Genomic DNA, 18,095 nt, shown 5'->3' with positions numbered 1-18,095 from the left:
CACGCTCCTTCAAAACTTGAGACATTTGTGGCATTGTGTTCTGTGACAAAACTGCACATTGACAAGTGTGGCCTTTTATTGTCCCAAGCACATGGTGCACCTGTGTAATAATCAAGCTGTTTAATCAGCTTCTTGATATGCCACACTTGTCAGGTGGTAGATTATCTTGGCAAAGGAGAAATGCTCACTGACAGGGATGTAAACAAATTTTGGCACATTTGAGAGAAATAAGCTTTTCGTCCGTATGGAACATTTCTGAGATCTTTTATTGCAGCTTATGAAACATGGGACCAACACGTTTATATTTTTGTTCAGTATATATGGTTTTGCTCAACTGAAACTGGATACTTACATTCTGTTTTGGATTTGAACGCGTTTCATTTTTTAAACATAATTGAATGAAAAAATACAAGTATGTTTAAAAAATGTCTTTGGGTTGTTTGTATGAATATCTCCCCCCCAGCATCGGTTCAGTTTTTTGTTTTTTTCCTGTTTCTATCCCACACAGTAGGTGGCTAACTAAATTAAGTGCTCGTATTGCGTACAGATTTCTAGCACCTGAAACATGCCGCACAAGATGAAAATACATCCACGAGATCGTGCACGTGTTTACATGGTTCTGTATTACCAGCGCTTTGAAAAGTTGATGTAATTATACTTTTAGGTGGATATATTGTTTCCAGTGGAGATTTTAGCATGTAAATCTTGGTTGGGCAAAAAAAAGAGAATATAAGCAGACAATGAAAGCTCTTACAATATTTGATGATTACATTTCTCTAAAACAGGTTATAGGCTACATGTGCACCACCAAGTCAGAACAGTTGGCTAAATTATGAGGGGGAAAAGGGACCAAATTATTAGGGTGAGGCACATAGGCTACTAACAGCTTACTACACAACATGTACTTAGTATTACTTTCTTAGCTACTACATATCTCCCTGGCATATTACATAATTTATGCATCAGCATACAAGACATTTTTGGACTCACCTTGTTGTGCTATGCTCACTTGAACAGGAAGGTGGCGCGACGGTCTTTCGTGGGAAACTTTTGTCATCAAACTTTGTCATCAAAGTCTGGCATTCTCTGGATTTATGGTGCTTTCAAGACAACTGGGAACTCTGAAAAAAACTATGTTGAATCATGATGACATCAGTGATCTTCAGGTTGGTGCTCTAGAAAGATGCCCGAGTTCCCGACTTGCAATTCTGAGTTGGATGACCATTCAAAACGTATTTTCACAGTCGGAGCTCGTTTTTTTCCGAGTTCCCAGTTATCTTGAACTCTGAAGTCTGATATTTCCCTGTTCTGAGTCTCCAGCGGGGCAGAAGTCATGCTGGATTGACAGAATGGCCAATGTTGAATATTTATCATTTTAAGCTTGGTCTCTGGGTTGAAGAGACCCTTAAACCCAGACTTGGACCACACACCCACTCCACTAAATAGCAGGCTAGTGATTGCTTTGCAATGCTTGCAGTTAGCCACTGATTCCTTCCAAACCACTCATTGTTGAATTTGCAATTTTCCAACTTGTTGAGTAATGTTTATGTCCAATGGCCAATGAGCACCGATAAGTTTTATCTATAATTTCTCTTCATATGAGCCTTCTTGGATGGGCACTTCTAATGTAACTCTATTGCAGCACCCAAGGGGCTTGCATTTTCCAGCTCTACCCTTAGATTTTGCGGTGATGTAGTATCCCCATGAGTGACAGAACACTGAGCCAATCACGGCGCAACTAGAGAACATTACCCCTACGCTCCGTATTTTCCGCTGGCTGACCAACCATCACAGAAAGCACTGAGCTAGGCTGAAACACCTGCATTTTGGAGCTGCCTTACTCAAGAAAGCAAAAAAGAGACCATGTTTGTATGCGGCTTTATTAACTCAATTATTTATTTATTTTACATTGTTTGCAAACTGATATGTGACATGTATTAATGCCAAAATAACATGCAAAACAGGCACAAAAAAAGAGCCCCAACTGTTTTTGCTAAATGAAACACTGCATAGTCGTCGTCTACGAGTTTACAGATCTCTGCCACGGCTGCATTCGTTTGTACCTCCATGATTGAGGCTATTTGAGTGTGAAAAACCATACAGTTAGCCAATGTTAGCAGACCACTGAGAAGCCAGCAAGAATAAGCATGACCTAGCAAGAATAATGCAGCATTCAGGTCCTAGTCGGAACTTGGAAACTCTGACATTTCCGGCTTACTAACTCATTGTAGAAAGATTATCCACACCCAACTCTCGTATCCCTTGCAGGTATCTAACAGCATGTTGCAATACAATGCAAAACAGCAACAAATTATATATTCAGATGGTTGAATTTGCTAAATGTACTGCATTTCAGCTTCATTTCAGCAGAGCATGTGGTCATGAAAGAGAGTTTAGTTCACATTCCTCTGTTGTAGACAACAGATCCCACGGGATTTTCCCCAATTAGAAAAAGGAGATAGACAGTCAACGGACTTAACTGGGCTGTGAAGGGCGAACTGACGGGGCTGGAACTACGCGGTATACCAACGATAGCCTACACTGCTATTATGACAAACAAAGAAAAGGACAGTGTCATGCTTACGCAGGTGAAAGATATTTTAAACCAACAAAAATTATTCTACAAGGAGCTGTTACAACTGAAGGAAAATAGCTTCAAAAGCTTTGTCCAAATACTGGTAGATTCAAGAATGGACGATCTGACCAGAGAGGTCTCCGACCTGAAAAACAGCCTGCATTTCTCCTAGGGAGAGCTTGATGAGTTGAAACAAAGACGGCAGCAACATAACTAACTCTGAGTCCAAGAGAAAAGACAACAACACTGTCTGTGAATAAATGTTAATAATGACAGGGAAACGGTAGTACCTAGAAGGACAATCAAGGCAAAATAATCTCTACTTTGCAAATTCTTCCACTGCAAATCTACCATTCCAGTGTTTTTACTTGCTATATTGTATTTACTTCGCCACCATGGCTTTTTTTGCCTTTACCTCCCTTTTCTCACCTCATTTGCTCACATTGTATATAGACTTATTTTTCTACTGTATTATTGACTGTATGTTTGTTTTACTCCGTGTGTAACTCTGTGTTGTTGTACGTGTCGAACTGCTTTGCTTTATCTTGGCTAGGTCGCAATTGTAAATGAGAACTTGTTCTCAACTTGCCTACCTTGTTAAATAAAGGTTAAATAAATTTAAAAAAATAAAAAATGTGCATAATAGCAAAGTTAACAAGCATATTGGTGTCGAGAATAATGCAGGAGGCAGCAGCAGAACGAGGAGATGAGAAAACAGCCCTTGCCTTATTGTCTTCAGAAAAGTGAGGAGAGGAAACCCGAACTTAATTAGATTTATAATCAATAGCCTAACTGTTAAATGTGCCTGGCTTTATAAATCATCAATATACCTACAGAAATAAGACAGAGCCTGCTTTTGTTTCCGGTTTGACTGTTTGTTTAATAGCCTAATGGCGCTCAATTAAAATAAAATAATTTGCTGTCATGTTAACAAAGATATATAACCTAAAAACAGGAAAGGTCAAAGTAAAATGGACATTATGGAATGGACTATCAGCAGCATACCACCCTGCATACCCCTGCTGGCTTGCTTCTGAAGCTAAGCAGGGTTGGTCCTGGTCAGTCCCTGGATGGGAGACCAGATGCTGCTGGAAGTGGTGTTGGAGGGCCAGTAGGAGGCACTCTTTCCTCTGGTCTAAAAAATATCCCAATGTCCCAGGGCAGTGATTGGGGACACTGCTCTGTGTAGGGTGCCGTCGTTTGGATGTGACGTTAAACGGGTGTCCTGACTCTCTGAGGTCATTAAAGATCCCATGGTACTTATCGTAAGTAGGGGTGTTAACCCCGGCGTCCTGGCTAAATTCCCAATCTGGCCCTCAAAACATCACCGTCACCTAATAATCCCCAGTTTACGATTGGCTCATTCATCACCCTCCTCTCCCCTGTAACTATTCCCCAGGTCATTGCTGTAAATGAGAATGTGTTCTCAGTCAATTTACCTGGTAAAATAATGGAAAAAATTAAATAAATATCACAACTGTTGTCCTGGAGTTTCACCCCATTGTCATGATCAGTATAAGTAAACATGAATTAAGGCATTATCATTTCCTCATCAAAACAACAGGACAAGGTTGTCCCACTCATCAATGAAGCATTGTAGTATACCCCAACCATGACCATATCATCTACTCCAGGGGTAGGCAACTAGACTCAGCTGCGGGCTGAATCTTTCTCGGAGCGAATGGTCAAGGGGATGGAAAATAATTATTATTTGTACACTGCAAAATGACCACAACTAAGCCCAAAGAGATTGTATTGAAAAATAACAAGAATTTCATACCTTGATTACATTGAGATACTTTTTTTTATTTGTGGGAATACTTTAAGCTGAATTCCTGGTCTTTTTTTTAAACCAAAAACAAATCCCCTAAATCCTGTTGCTAACCCCTGATCTTCTATGTCTCATTATTTCTTCAGTTCAGTTCACCTCGTCCACTTCCCTACTATATCCAAAACCAACAGAATTAGTACTAAGTAGTAGTACTACGTTACATGTCACTATATATGGGCCGTGTGCATTTTCTGTTGGTGTACCCTGAGGTAGCTCCTCTCTGAGAACCTCTTCCCGCAGTGTGTACAGGTGAATGGCCTCTCTCCCGTGTGGACTTTCAGGTGCATCTTCATATGGTGCTGGCGGGAGAACCTCTTCTCACACTGGGGGCAGCTGTAGGGTTTCTCCCCTGTGTGGACCCTCTGGTGCCTCTTCAGGTTGGACGAGTCTGAAAAACTGGCCCGGCACAGGTGGCAGCTGAAAGGTTTCTCCCCTGTGTGCATCCTCTGGTGGATCTCCACCTGTTTGGGCAAACGGAAGGCTTTCCCACAAAATGAACACGGAAAGCGTTTGTCTTTGGCGCTGCCACTTTTACCGATTTCGTCTCTACTACTCTCATTTGTCAATGGGCTTGTGCAGCCATTTAATGTTGAGGCACTGGCATTGTCTGAGGTCTGGTTTAACATTAGAAGAGTGTGAGGAGGATGAAGGCCAGGGAGTGTCTGTGTTGTCTCAGGATCCATGTTCCAGTTGATAGATCCTATAGAAGGCAGGCTGAAGGCAGCATCTGTTAGGGGGTTAACCTGAGGCGCCATCAGTCTCTCTGAATCACAACTATAGGAGCAGGACGGAGCATCGCTAGCCGAGTCAGTGTCTGTTCTCTCCAGCTGCATACCGACACCTCCCCGTCCCCGCAGACAAAATCTACGCCTCGCCCTGGTCTCAGCCAGTCTGTTGTCACGGAGACTAAATTCGGTTGTTTTGTGTTCGACAGTCTGTTTCTGGTTGTGGTTAACAGTGTTGTTCCCCAGCCCAGAGTTGAAGACGCTGTCCCATCCACTGACCTCCACTATGTCGCCTCTAGTCCTGGCCTGCTCAGTGATGTCGTCCCCCGGGCCATTGACTGCACCCGTCTGGGTCTGGGAATCCAAAATGGCCGCCCAGTCTCCTCTGTTCGCCTCCAGCCAACCACCTCAGGAAGCGGTTAGAAAATAGATATTAAAAACATGGCAGAGAACTCTACATATGGAGTCTGACTCAATTACCTGGTCTAGTTCATACATTGTGGTTTTTTTGTATGTAAACATGACTTCATTTTATGAATGAAGAAAATAAATAAATAATAATAGCCAGGTGCATCGCTATTCCCATTGAATATCTATTATTGTATGTAAGCTATATGTATTTCTCCCTTACCTTGTTCCCCCATCTTTAGTCCACTCAGCAGATCAATGCCCTCTGGTTCGTCTTCTATCGTCTCCTCTTTGACCAGCAGCAGATCAGGCTTCCCATCCTCCACATCTATTGACTGTAAGAGATACAGAGTGATAGGATGTTGGATCAAGAAATCTGATATGAGCACCCTGCTATGGAGCATCTTCTGATTGGGCAATGAGGGACTGCTATGAGTACTATGCAAACGTGCTAGTTGATTTGATCACTTGACACTCTTTATTGGTTTGCTAATTCAAAGGCATGGTCCCACTATTAAGACAACATTAATCCAGATTTGGGCTTGTATCCACAAAGCGTCTTAGACTAGAAAATTGGTCGTAAGTGCTGAGAATAGAGACATTTTACTACTACTCTTATGGGTAACAATAAAAGCTGTGCATGAAGCCTCTTCTAGTTGACAAATATTTAGGACTCCTCATGAATTGTCCTAACCAGTTAAGAGTTATCAGCAGGTATCTTGATTATAAGAAAAGGCAGAGAGTCAGTGGCTCCTGCACCACATGCAATTGCTTTGGAGTTGATAGAATAGTTAGATATTTCTATATGATCAACCCATAAATAATCTACTCTGAACAAAAACATGAACGCAACAATTTCAAAAAATTTACTGAGTTAAAGTTCATATAAAGAAATCAGTCAATTGAAATAAATGTATTAGGCCCTAATCTATGGATTTCACATGACTGGGAATACAGATATGCCTCAGTTGGTCACAGATACCAAAAAAAAAAAGGTAGGGCCGTGGATCAGAAAACCAGTCAGTATCTAGTGTGACCACCAGTTGCCTCATGCAGCGCGACACATCTCCTTCGCAAAGAGTTGATCAGGCTGTTGAGTGTGGCCTGTGGAATGTTGTCCCACTCCTCTTCAATGGCTGTGCGAAGTTGCTGGATATTGGCAGGAACTGGAACACACTGTCGTATACGTCGATCCAGAGCATCCCAAACATGCTCAATAGGTGGGTGACATGTCTGGTGACTATGCAAGCCATGAAAAAAAACGGGGACATTTTCAGCTTCCAGGAATTGTGTACAGATTCTTGTGACATGGGGCTATGCATTATCATGCTGAAACATCAGGTGATGGTGGAGGATAAACAGCACGACAATAAGCCTCAGGATCTCATCACGGTATCTCTGTGCATTCAAATTGCCTTCGACAAAATGTAATTGTGTTAATGCCTGCCCCTTATGCCTGCCCATACCATAACCCCACCACCACCACCACCACGGGGCACTCTGTTTACAATGTTGACATCAGCAAACAGCTTGCCCACATGACGCCATACACATGGTCTGTGATTGTGACACCGGTTGGACATACTGCCAAAATCTCTAAAACTACGTTTGAGGCGGCTTACGGTAGAGAAATTAACATTCAGTTCTCTGGCAACAGCTCTGGTGGACATTCCTGCAGTCAGCATGCCAATTGCACACTCTGTGGCATTGTGTTGTTTGACAATGCTGCACATTTTAGAGAAGGGCCTTTTATTGTCCCCGGCACAAGGTGCACCTGTGTAATGATCGTGCTGTTTAATCAGCTTCTTGATATGCCATACCTGTCAGGTGGATGGATTATCTTGGCAAAGGAGAAATACTCACTAACAGGGCTGTAAACTAATTTGTGCACGTTTGAGGAATAAAATAAAATAAATTGTGCATATGGAACATTTCTAGGATCTTTTATTTCAGCTTATGAAACATGGGACACAATTTACATGCTGTGTTTATATTTTTGTTCAGTATAGATCAACATGCAACAGTAGGCTATCTTTTGCGCTTTTGACAATGATTTTACATGAGGCCTAAGTCACATGATATGCCTAAATACGGATAACCACTAGGCTAATAAATAATAACATTTTTCTTTTGATTATTCAATTAACATACATCATGTTATTTCAAGTTATGAGTTGGGCAACTGATTTATAAGCAATTGACAGCATCTAGGGCCTATGCGTTTGGTGATTAATGACCTTTCAAACGTTTTATGCAACATTATCGGCAGGTGAGTTGATGCCTAGTCTACTGTGCCAAAGGTAATTTAGAGAGTTGTTAAAAGGGAGTGATGAGTGTGTTGATATAACAGCAATCCAAATTCTACTTTTAACAACCATACTGTATGATTCAGTACAATATGCCTATCACATCATTAAAAAAATCAGAATTTGTAAAAATAAAATAAAAAAAAGAAGAAAAAAAAAGATTATGGATGCCAACATTAGGAAAGAATTAGGAGAAGGAAAAGTTGTCGTGTCAGGTGAAAGTTATAAAACGTTTTACCACTGCAACATTTGACGGACAGTTACATTCACCGTTGTAGTCTGAAGCGTGCTATAGCATTCAAAGCTGGCGATGCCTCATTGCGATAGTTTATACCCCATCATTTGCAACAATGTTAATGAGCGTCATCACCGTCTTTCCTTTTCAGTAACTCAAACTGTCGTGATCACCAGCAGAGAAACTTTTATGAGTTAATTTTACTCCTGGCTCAGAGTTTGTCTGGGGAGTGTCAAGAACATCATCCTAAAACCTACTCTGAGCTGGGAGTTTTTATTGGTCTGAAACAGGTTTTAAAATGATTCCTACGACCTTTTCTGAGATGGTTTGTGGATATGGGCTCTGTGCAAGCTTCACACAACCACGGTGAATGTGACTGTACATCACATGTTGCAATGGTAAAACGTTTGATCTCATTTTTGTCTGATAAAATCAATTTGCCTACTCTTAATTCTTGGCAAATATGTTGGCATGCATAACCTGAAGGTTGAAGCAGAATTTTTATAATTGTACCGTTATATCAACACACTCGTCACTGCTGTTTAACAACTCGCTTTGGCTCAGTTGTCATGAAATCACATGCCGAAAGTGTTGCATAAAATGTTTGAAAGACCTATAATTTTCCTCGAACACTGTTACGGATACAAGTATTCTGTGTGCATCCTGTGTGTTTCTTTTCTCTCCTTCTCCCCTACTCACAGGTGACAATCATCATTCCCCAATCAGTCATCAATCAGTCGCTAATCAGAAGACACCTGCTCTTTTCTCCTACCCAATCACCGTCCCTTTCCCTTGGTTTAAAAACCCTATCAGTTGTGTTCTCTGGAGCTCAATCTCTTTGTGTAGCCATCTCTCTGTAAATGCCATATGTTTGTAGATCTCTTGTGTGGTTTAGCATCTACATGTCACTTTGTCCCCACCTGTGAGTATTGTGTTTGGTTATGGTGTTTGTTTGATGGTGGGAAAAGGGAGTAACCAGACAAGTTGCCCTTGTGCATACACTACCCATAGGTAAACGTTGTTAAATACACTAGTTAGACCTGGGCGGACCACCCACTGTATTTTTGGTTAGTTAGTTAGCTGTTGGTGAAGTAGGCTAGTCTAACTTAGGGGTATTTTTGGATACTTATTATTTCTTTCCTTGGGTCTAGCTCAGCCCCTTTTCCTGCCCCCCTTTACCGTGTGTTTAGAAATAAACCCTGAGTGTTTGACGGTAATTAAGTTGTCTGTTATTTCGTTCTCACCGTTACTTTGTCACTGTTACACTTTGCATGAGTTATGTTATGGGTCTCGTTACCATCACCCCTAGACTGTCGGGCCAAAGGGATTCGTAACAAACACAATCAAACACAATTTCACAACTTAAAAGGCATTCCCCATTTAGCTATATTTTTTAACAACGTGATATTGCACTCCAAAGGGATATCTTAAAATAACATGTAGGTTACTTAAAAAATAAAAATGTGATTCTTTATTAGCCTATGTGGTTATAAGAATTTAGGCATATCATGTGAATCATTGTTGCATGTAGGTCTAGATTATTTATGGATGTATCAATATTAACATTCTTTCAACAACTCCAAAGCAATTGCTTGTGGCGCAGGAACCACTGACGCTGCATTTTTCTATTATCAAGGCACCTGCTGGTAACTCTTAACTGATTAGGACAGCTCAAGGTGTCATTAATTCACTACAGCGCCTTTGGAAAGTATTTAGACCCCTCAACTTTTTCCACATTGTTACAGCCTTATTCTAATATGGATTACATTAAAAAAAACAATTCCTCAGCTATCTACACACAATACCCCATAATGACAAAGTGAAACTATTTTGTTCTAAGAACCTCTTCCCACAGTGTGTACAGGCGAACGGCCTCTTCCCCGTGTGGACCTTCAGGTGCATCTTCCTATGGTGCTGGTGGGAGAACCTCTTCTCACACTGGGGGCCGCTGTAGGATTTCTCCACAGTGTGGACCCTCTGGTGCCTCTTCAGGTGGCCAGCCTGGGCTAAGTGCATGTGACACTGGGTACAGCTGAAGGATTTCTCCTGTGTGGAACTACTGGTGGAACCACCTTCTGGAGGCAGCTGAAGCCTTTGTTACAGAACATGCAGAGGAACCGTTTATCTTTACTACGACCCGATGTGGCTTCCTCTCCCAAAACCTGGGCTCTAGCCCTGTCATTTGAGTTCAATACCTGATCGAAAAGGCCATGTGAAGCTAAGCTTTCCATGTAGTGTAAGAAGTCTCTGTCCTGTCAGTGTCCATCTCCTAGGTGGCTATCTGCATTCCACTTTATCTACGACCAGACCCCCCCCCTTTCTTATCTAGGCACCCTTCAGTGTATATACTACTACTGTACTGGTTCCAGTCCCCTCTAGACAGATCAGTCTGTCTTTAAACCCAAGGATATGTTGCCAGGTCCATCTCTGTAGTGTAAGAACAAGACAGATCATCAACACCAGTGTATAACGCATCACCATCTACACAGGAATTAACAGCCCTTTGGCTCTGGTGAAATATCGGTAGATACTGAGCCGGGAGCAGGAGGACAGCCCAGTCTCCCCAGCCCCTCTGGGTCTGATCCGTGGACAGATCCGGTGCGCAAGAGAGAGCCTGTGTGTTACAGTTAAAGTCTCTGACATTAGGATGGCGTTCGGCGTGCCACTGACCTCCGTGATGTGTCGTGGGTCCTCTTCTTCAGTCCTCTCCTGCTTGACCAGGGACAATCCTCTAGGACTTGCAGCCTCTGCATCCTGACACAAGAGGGGAGGTTATTACCGGTACATGAGTAGAATTGGATAACAATGTCATAGGGAAGTCTCACAAGCTCCGCTATGGCAAATAAATAAGGATGTACATGTAAGCAAGTGAATAGCTGAGGGGAGTCTTTCTGAAATGAACTGGCCACATTTGATGTACTATTACACTAACCTCTATCACGATAACGTGCTGGGTTGAGGTTCCACTCCCCTCATCAACAGTGATTGGTTGGTCATCGCTCCATGTATTGTGTCCCGCTGGCTTCACAAAGCTCCTGTGGCCTCCAGTGAGATGTCCTTCACCTGAGAGTGTGATTGGGGGGGGAAAGACGTGGTTAGGTTAGGTACTGTCAATGCTGAACGCTATATTGTACAATATTGAGTTTTGACACTGTCTAGAATTGACCAGAATGTAAGGTTACACTTTGCATAACTTCTTGATATACTATTTATAGATTGATTGATTATGTTCCATTCATCATATTGTTTTCAATTAGTAAATGCAGTAAATCAAGAATATGGTTAGAATATGATAGTGTCTTTGTGCAAGATAGCTAAGTAATCAGGGGAATTATTGCATACTATCCAAAAACTGACCAAGACCCAATTATGATTAACACATCTAGTCACACATGTACACAGGGTGCCCCGCTGCCTCGGCCTGCAAAATGTACCTCTTTCCATTCCTCTGTTTCGGTCGAGGATCTTGACACTACTTGGACGTCTGGAGAGTGCGCGCTCTCGCGTTGTCCTCTCTGCGCGCTCCCGTGACACCTTTAGCTCCAGTAGCTGTAGTTTCCTCCGCAATGCTCTGTTTTCTTTTTGGCTATGAGTTATTTCCAAACGAAACACTGCATAGTCGTCGTCTACGAGTTTACAGACYTCTGCCACGGCTGCATTCGCTAGCACCTCCATAATGGAGGCTATTTSAGTGTGAAAAACCATGGCCATTGTTTGCTAACGTTAGATGTTATCCATGTAACGCCAGCTTTTATCAACCAAGTCCTGTCTCCAACGCGAATAAAAGACTACCTGGCGTAAGTATGTGATGCTGAGCAGTTAAATTAGTAATATTTTGAATTCCATCGTGTTAATGGCCTAATAAAAAAGCTAACGAGAAAATGGTTCTTGGTCATGTTTACGTCCGTACTTATCTGGGTTTTAAATGGCGGTTGGCAACCAACAAGTTGCATTACCGCCACCAATTGGACTGGAGTGTGAGTCCATTACACGTTATACAAAAAAATGGGGAAAAGGAAAGAAAACGTCCCAACCCACGAACCCCCACAGTGGAGACCAATATTTCTATACTATATACTAACCCAAGATAGACCAGAGCTTGTCGTTTCCGATGGGGGCAAATGAATCATAGTGGGCGGAACAAGGAGGTAGGCAGAGCCAAGCACAAGCTAGTGAGATCCTATTGGTGCGTTCTAGCACTTATTTGCCTATTTCCGTTAGGGGACGCATAGTCTGAAGTGCGCTCGTGCAATAACTCAATTCTAAACAACGCATTTTTGGGGGAAACTTTGGCAAAGAGTAAAGTCTACAAAACACAATCCACTCTGTTACAGATTCTAGTTCTGGAAACAGAAAACTGTATGGAGATCAAATGTTTAATAGATGAGAAAATTTGCTGGAAAATCCATATTGCTCCATCTTCTCCCACTTCTGGCCACTGGGCTTCCTCTCATCACCATATTTGGAAGTGAGTGGAAATGCCAACCGGATGCTTCACATTAATACATCTGGTGAAATATCTGGCTCATTGTTCTATCTGTGGTGGCGGTGTTATTATACCTAAAACCTAGCGGTCAAACGGGGAAATGGTTCCAATCGTCTTTCAACCATTCATTTTTCCCCTTGAAGATTTTAGAAACATTTATAACAAGGGATGTGTTTCGTGTAGCATTACCCTGGTGTGATGTTTTGATAACCATGTAAATCTCCCGGACATGGTGAATTTGATCAATATTCAGCTCTATTTTCTCTGATTCTAAAATGCTAATTAGCATCAAAGTAGACATCATGCAAGACTACAAATCCCTGCACATCATATCTAGCTGGCACCTTTGCTAACAGGTAAATTAAGAAATTTAGCCAATTTATTCAATACTACATTTAGCTATCATTGGATAGGTAATCCAGAGATTCTTACCTTTGCCTCGATTTTGCAGTCTCGTCCAGATCATCATGACATTTGTAGTTATTTATGCCACATTAGCAGCCGATTAGCATTTCATTTGTTGCGGGGTAAATACAGGCGAATATATTGATAAAAGTCACCTTTGTCCGAGAGATTTACAGTGCCTTCGGAAAGTATTCAGATCCCTTGACTTTTTCCACATTTTGTTACAGCCTTATTCTAAAATGTATTATTATTATTTTTCCCCTCATACTACACACAATACCCCATAACGACAAAGCAAAACATTTTTTTTTAAATGTTGCTAATTTATTAAATATAAAAACTGAAATATCACATTTACATAAGTATTCAGACCCTTTACTCAGTACTTTGTTGAAGCACCTTTGGCAGTGATTACAGCCTTGAGGTTTCGTGGGTATGACGCTACAAGCTTGGCACCTGTATTTGGGGAGTTTCTCCCATTCTTCTCCAGATCCTCTCAGGTTGGATGAGGAGCCTTGCTGCAAAGCTATTTTCAGGTATCTCCCAAGATGTTCGATGGTGTTCAAGTCCGGGCTCTGGCTGGGCCACTCAATGACATTCAGAGACTTGTCCGGAAGCCACTCCTGCTTTGCCTTGACTGTGTGCTTAGGGTCGTTGTCCTGTTGGAAGGTGAACCTTCACCCCAGTCTGAGGTCCTGAGTGCTCTGGAGCAGGTTTTCATCAACGTTCTCTCTGTACTTTGTTCTGTTCATCTTTCCCTCGATCCTGACTAGCCTCTCCCAGTCCCTGCTGATGAAAAACATCCCCACAGTATGATGATGCCACACATGCTTCACTGTAGGGTTGGTGCTGGTTTCTTCCAGACGTGACGCTTGTCATTCAGGCCAAATAGTTAAATCTTGGTTTCATCAGACCAGAGAATCTTGTTTCTCATGGTCTGAGAGTCCTTTAGGTGCCTTTTGGCAAACTCCACGCGGGCTGTCATGTGCCTTTTACTGAGGAGTGGTTTCCGTCTGGCCACTCTACCATAAAGGGTTGATTAGTGGAGTGGTGCAAAGATGGTTGTCCTTCTGGAAGGTTCTCCCATCTCCACAGAGGAACTCTAGAGCTTTGTCAGAGTGACCATCGGATTCTTGGTCACCTCCCTGACCAAGGCCTCTCTCCCCCGATTGGTCAGTTTGTCCAGGCAGCCAACTCTAGGAAGACTCTTGGTGGCTCCAAACTTCTTCCATTTAAGAAGGATAGAGGCCACTGTGTATTTGGGGTCCTTCAATGCTGCAGAAATGTTTTGGTACCCTTCCCCAGATCTGTGCCTCAACACAATCCTGTCTCGGAGCTCTACGGACAACTCCTTCGACCTAATGGCTTGGTTTTTGCTCTAGAATGCACTGTCAACTGTGGGACCTTATATAGACAGGCCTGTGCCTTTCCAAATTATGTCCAATCAATTGAATTGACCAGTTATCAATACGTAATGCCAGATTAAGCCTACACGAAACACAGCCCTTAATTATTATAACAAAAATGTACCCCCTTTTTCTCCCCAATTTTGTGATTACGATCTTGTCTCATTGCTGCAACTTCCCAACGGGCTCGGGAGAGGTGAAGGTCGAGTCATGTGTCCTCCAAAACATAACACGCCAAGCCGTGCTTCTTAACACCGCTTGCTTAACCCGGAAGCCAGCTGCACCAATGTGTTGGAGGAAACACTGTTTAACTGACGACCGTAGTCAGCCTGCAGGCGCCCGGCCAGCCACAAGGAGTCACTAGAGCGCCCGGCAAAACTCTTCCCTAACCCGGACAACGCTGGGCCAATTGTGCGCTGCCCTATTGGACTCCCGAACCCAGCCTGGGATCGAACACAGTTTTTTTGTACACATGACAGGAGTTTACACGTTTTTGTTCCAGCCTTTCACTAATACCTCGTTCAACTAATTGTGGTCTAAATTGTAGACCATGAATAGTTGAACATGGTGTTTGTGCTGGGCAGAAAATAAAAACTTTAAATACCAACCATATACAGTGCATTCAGTAAGTATTCAGACCCCTTTTTCCACATGTTGTTACGTTACAGCCTTATTCTAAAATTGATTAAATGTTGTTTAAAAAAAAATCTATGGCAAGAACTGAAAATCATCAACAACAAATTTGATAGAGCTTAAAAAAAATTGAAAAGAATAATGGGCAAATGTTGCACAATCCAGGTGTGGAAAGCTCTTAGAGGCTTACCCAGAAAGACTCACAGCTGTAATCGCTGCCAACAGTGCTTTACAAAGTATTGACTTAGGTGGTGAATACTTGAGATATTTCTGTATTTAATTTTCAATAAATTCACACACGTAAAAAAAAAAAAAATATGTTTTCACTTTGTCATTATGGGGTATTGTGTGTAGATGGGTGAGAAAACAAATATATTTAATCCCTTTTGAATTCAGGCTGTAACACAACAAAATGTGGAATAAGTAAAGGGGCATGAATAATACTTTCTGAGGGCACTGTGGTGAACGCCAATCCTGACTCTGTCTGTATTCGTGGGGTAACCATGAGGTAACTTTTTTGTTGACAAGATAAAGTTAGGGATGACATGCAAACAACAAATGCTGAGCCTTCATATTCATGCTTAACGGACCAAATAATGAAAGACAAGCACTGTAGTTTTGAGTTCAGCAAAGTGGGTGTGGAAGAGATGAGTGTTGGTATCTATAAATAAAGACAAGCTGGATGGGAAATTGCTGAGGTTGGTAGTGGAATAGATTGCGACTCCTGTTTGCCACATCTTCAATTTAAGCCTAGAAGACGGTGTGTGCCCTCAGGCCTGGAGGAAGGTTAAGGTCATTCCGCTGCCCAGAAATAGCAAAGCACCCTTTAATTGTTTAAACAGCCGACCAATCATCCTTTCACCAGTTTTTACCAAGCTTTTAGATAAAAAAAAATACAAAAAAGTTATTTTACAGAAAACAAATTAACAACAGACTTTCAGCATGATTACAAGGAAGGGCACTCAAAATGCTCTGCACTGATGATTGGCTGAAAGAAATTGATAGTATGAAGATTGTGGAAGATTGTTGTTGGACTTCAGTGCAGCTTTTGTTATCATTGATCATAACCTATTTCTTACGGCACAACAGGGACTGTGAAGACACAAAATATATCAAAATGGCTGTGTATTGTAATTTAAACTGTATTGTGTTATGTAAATGGGGGCCTTGCAGGAGCCGGAACGGTTTACAGGGCAGGAGCCATCTCCTGTTTCTGAAAGTGTGAGGCAGGAACAGGAGATTGCGGTGTACAAAACATTAGGAACGATTGCTCTTTCCATGACATAGACTATCCAGGTGAAGTTATGATCCCTTATTGAAGTCACCTGTTAAATACACTTCAATCAGTGGAGGAGACAGGTCTAAGAAGTATTTTTAAGCCTTGAGACAATTGAGACATGGATTGTGTATGTGTGCCATTCAGAGGGTGAATGGGCAAGACAAAAGATGTAAGTACCTTTGAACGGGGTAGGGTAGTAGGTGCCAGGCACACCGGTTTGTGTCAAGAACTGCAATCCAGGGCCAGAGGTCCAGTCTCTACCGCCATCAACACAACAGGTCCTACTGGATTGCTGACTGTAAACACAAATTGTACATTAGAGCATATTAAGGTTTACAGTATACAGTTGAGGTTGGAAGTTTACATACACCTTAGCCATTTAAACTCAGTTTTTCACAATTCCTGACATTTAATCCAAGTAAAATTTCCCTATCTTAGGTCAGTTAGGATCACCACTTTATTTTAAGAATGCTGTTACTTTCTATTTGACCCCCCCCCCTTTGTTCAGGGACACATTATTACATTTCTGTTAGTCACATGCTGTGGAACTTGTTCAGTTTATGTCTCAGTTGTTGAATCTTATGTCATACAAATATTACACATGTTAAGTTTGCTGAAAATAAACGCAGTTGACAGTGAGAGGACATTTCTTTTTTTGGCTGAGTTTATGTGCGAATGCTAATCGCTTGACTACAGCTCAGCGTTAACACCATAAGTTGGCCCTCAAAGCTCATCACTAAGCAAAGGAACCGTGGACTAAAAACTCTGCAAACTGGATCCTGAACTTCCTGATGGCCGCCCCCAGCTGGTAAGGGTAGGTAACAACAAGGGGTGTGTGCTCAGTCCCCTCCTGTACTCCCTGTTCACCACATGACTGCACAGCCAGGCACGACTCCAACACAATCATTAAGTTTGCGATGACACAACAGTGGTAGGGCCTGATCACCGACAACGATGAGACCAGCTATAGGAAGGAGGTCAGAGACCTGATCGTGTGGGCAGGGACAGCACCTCTCTCAACGTGATAAGACAAAGAGATGATTGTGGATACAAGGAAAAAGTTTGAACCGAGCACACCCCCCATTCTCATCGACGGGGCTGTAGTGGAGCAGGTTGAGAGCTTCAAGTTCCTTGGCGTCCACATCCCCAACAAACTAACATGGTCCAAGCCACCCAAACCTCTTCCCCGCAGGTTGATTGAAAAGATTTGGCATGGGTCATCAGATCCTCAAAAGGTTTTACAGCTGCACCATCGAGGGCATCCTGGCGGGATGCATCAATGCCTGGTATGGCAACTGCTTGGCCTCGACCGCAAGGCACTACAGAGGGAAGTGCGTACGGCCCAGTAATCACTGGGGTCAAGCTTTCCTGCCATCCAGGACCTCTATACAGGCGGTGTCAGAGGAAGGCCCTAAGAGTTGTCAAAGACTCCAGCCACACAGTCCATAGACTGTTCTCTCCGCTACACTACAGCAGCTCGAGGTACCGGAACACCAAGACTTGGTCCAAGAGGCTTCTAACAGCTTCTACCCAAGCCAAAAGACACCTGAACATCTAATCAAATGGCTACCCAGACTACTTGCATTGCCCCCCCCCCCCCTCTACGCTGCTGCTACTCTATGCATAGTCATTTTAATATCTCTACCTACAGTTGAAGTCAGAAGTTTACATACACCTTAGCCAAATACAATTAAACTCAGTTTTTCACAATTCCTGACATTTAATCCTAGTAAAAATTCCCTGTCTTAGGTCAGTTAGGATCACCACTTTCTCAAGACATCAGTCAGGAAGTTTAAAGCTTTGGTT

The 18,095-nt window shown here is 42.4% G+C and overlaps 1 protein-coding gene across 1 annotated transcript in view; it reads right to left on the bottom strand.

Moving 5' to 3' along the window:
* Positions 1-4,573: 4,573 nt before the first annotated feature.
* LOC111958424 (gastrula zinc finger protein xLCGF3.1-like) overlaps positions 4,574-18,095 on the bottom strand; it is a 17,685-nt gene continuing 4,163 nt past the window's right edge. Inside the window, exons 2-6 of the mRNA XM_070437151.1 lie at positions 10,722-10,834; positions 9,943-10,172; positions 5,763-5,867; positions 5,411-5,538; positions 4,574-4,867 (exon numbers count right to left, since the gene is read on the bottom strand). Of these exons, the coding sequence (XP_070293252.1) occupies positions 4,574-4,867; positions 5,411-5,538; positions 5,763-5,867; positions 9,943-10,172; positions 10,722-10,834 (870 nt within the window). The remainder of the gene's footprint in view (positions 4,868-5,410; positions 5,539-5,762; positions 5,868-9,942; positions 10,173-10,721; positions 10,835-18,095) is intronic.

This window comes from Salvelinus sp. IW2-2015, linkage group LG34 (genome assembly GCF_002910315.2).
Source record: "Salvelinus sp. IW2-2015 linkage group LG34, ASM291031v2, whole genome shotgun sequence".
Lineage (NCBI taxonomy): Eukaryota > Metazoa > Chordata > Actinopteri > Salmoniformes > Salmonidae > Salvelinus > Salvelinus sp. IW2-2015.
Note: the sequence above shows the minus strand (reverse complement) of the source record. Positions and strands in the feature narration are given on the sequence as shown.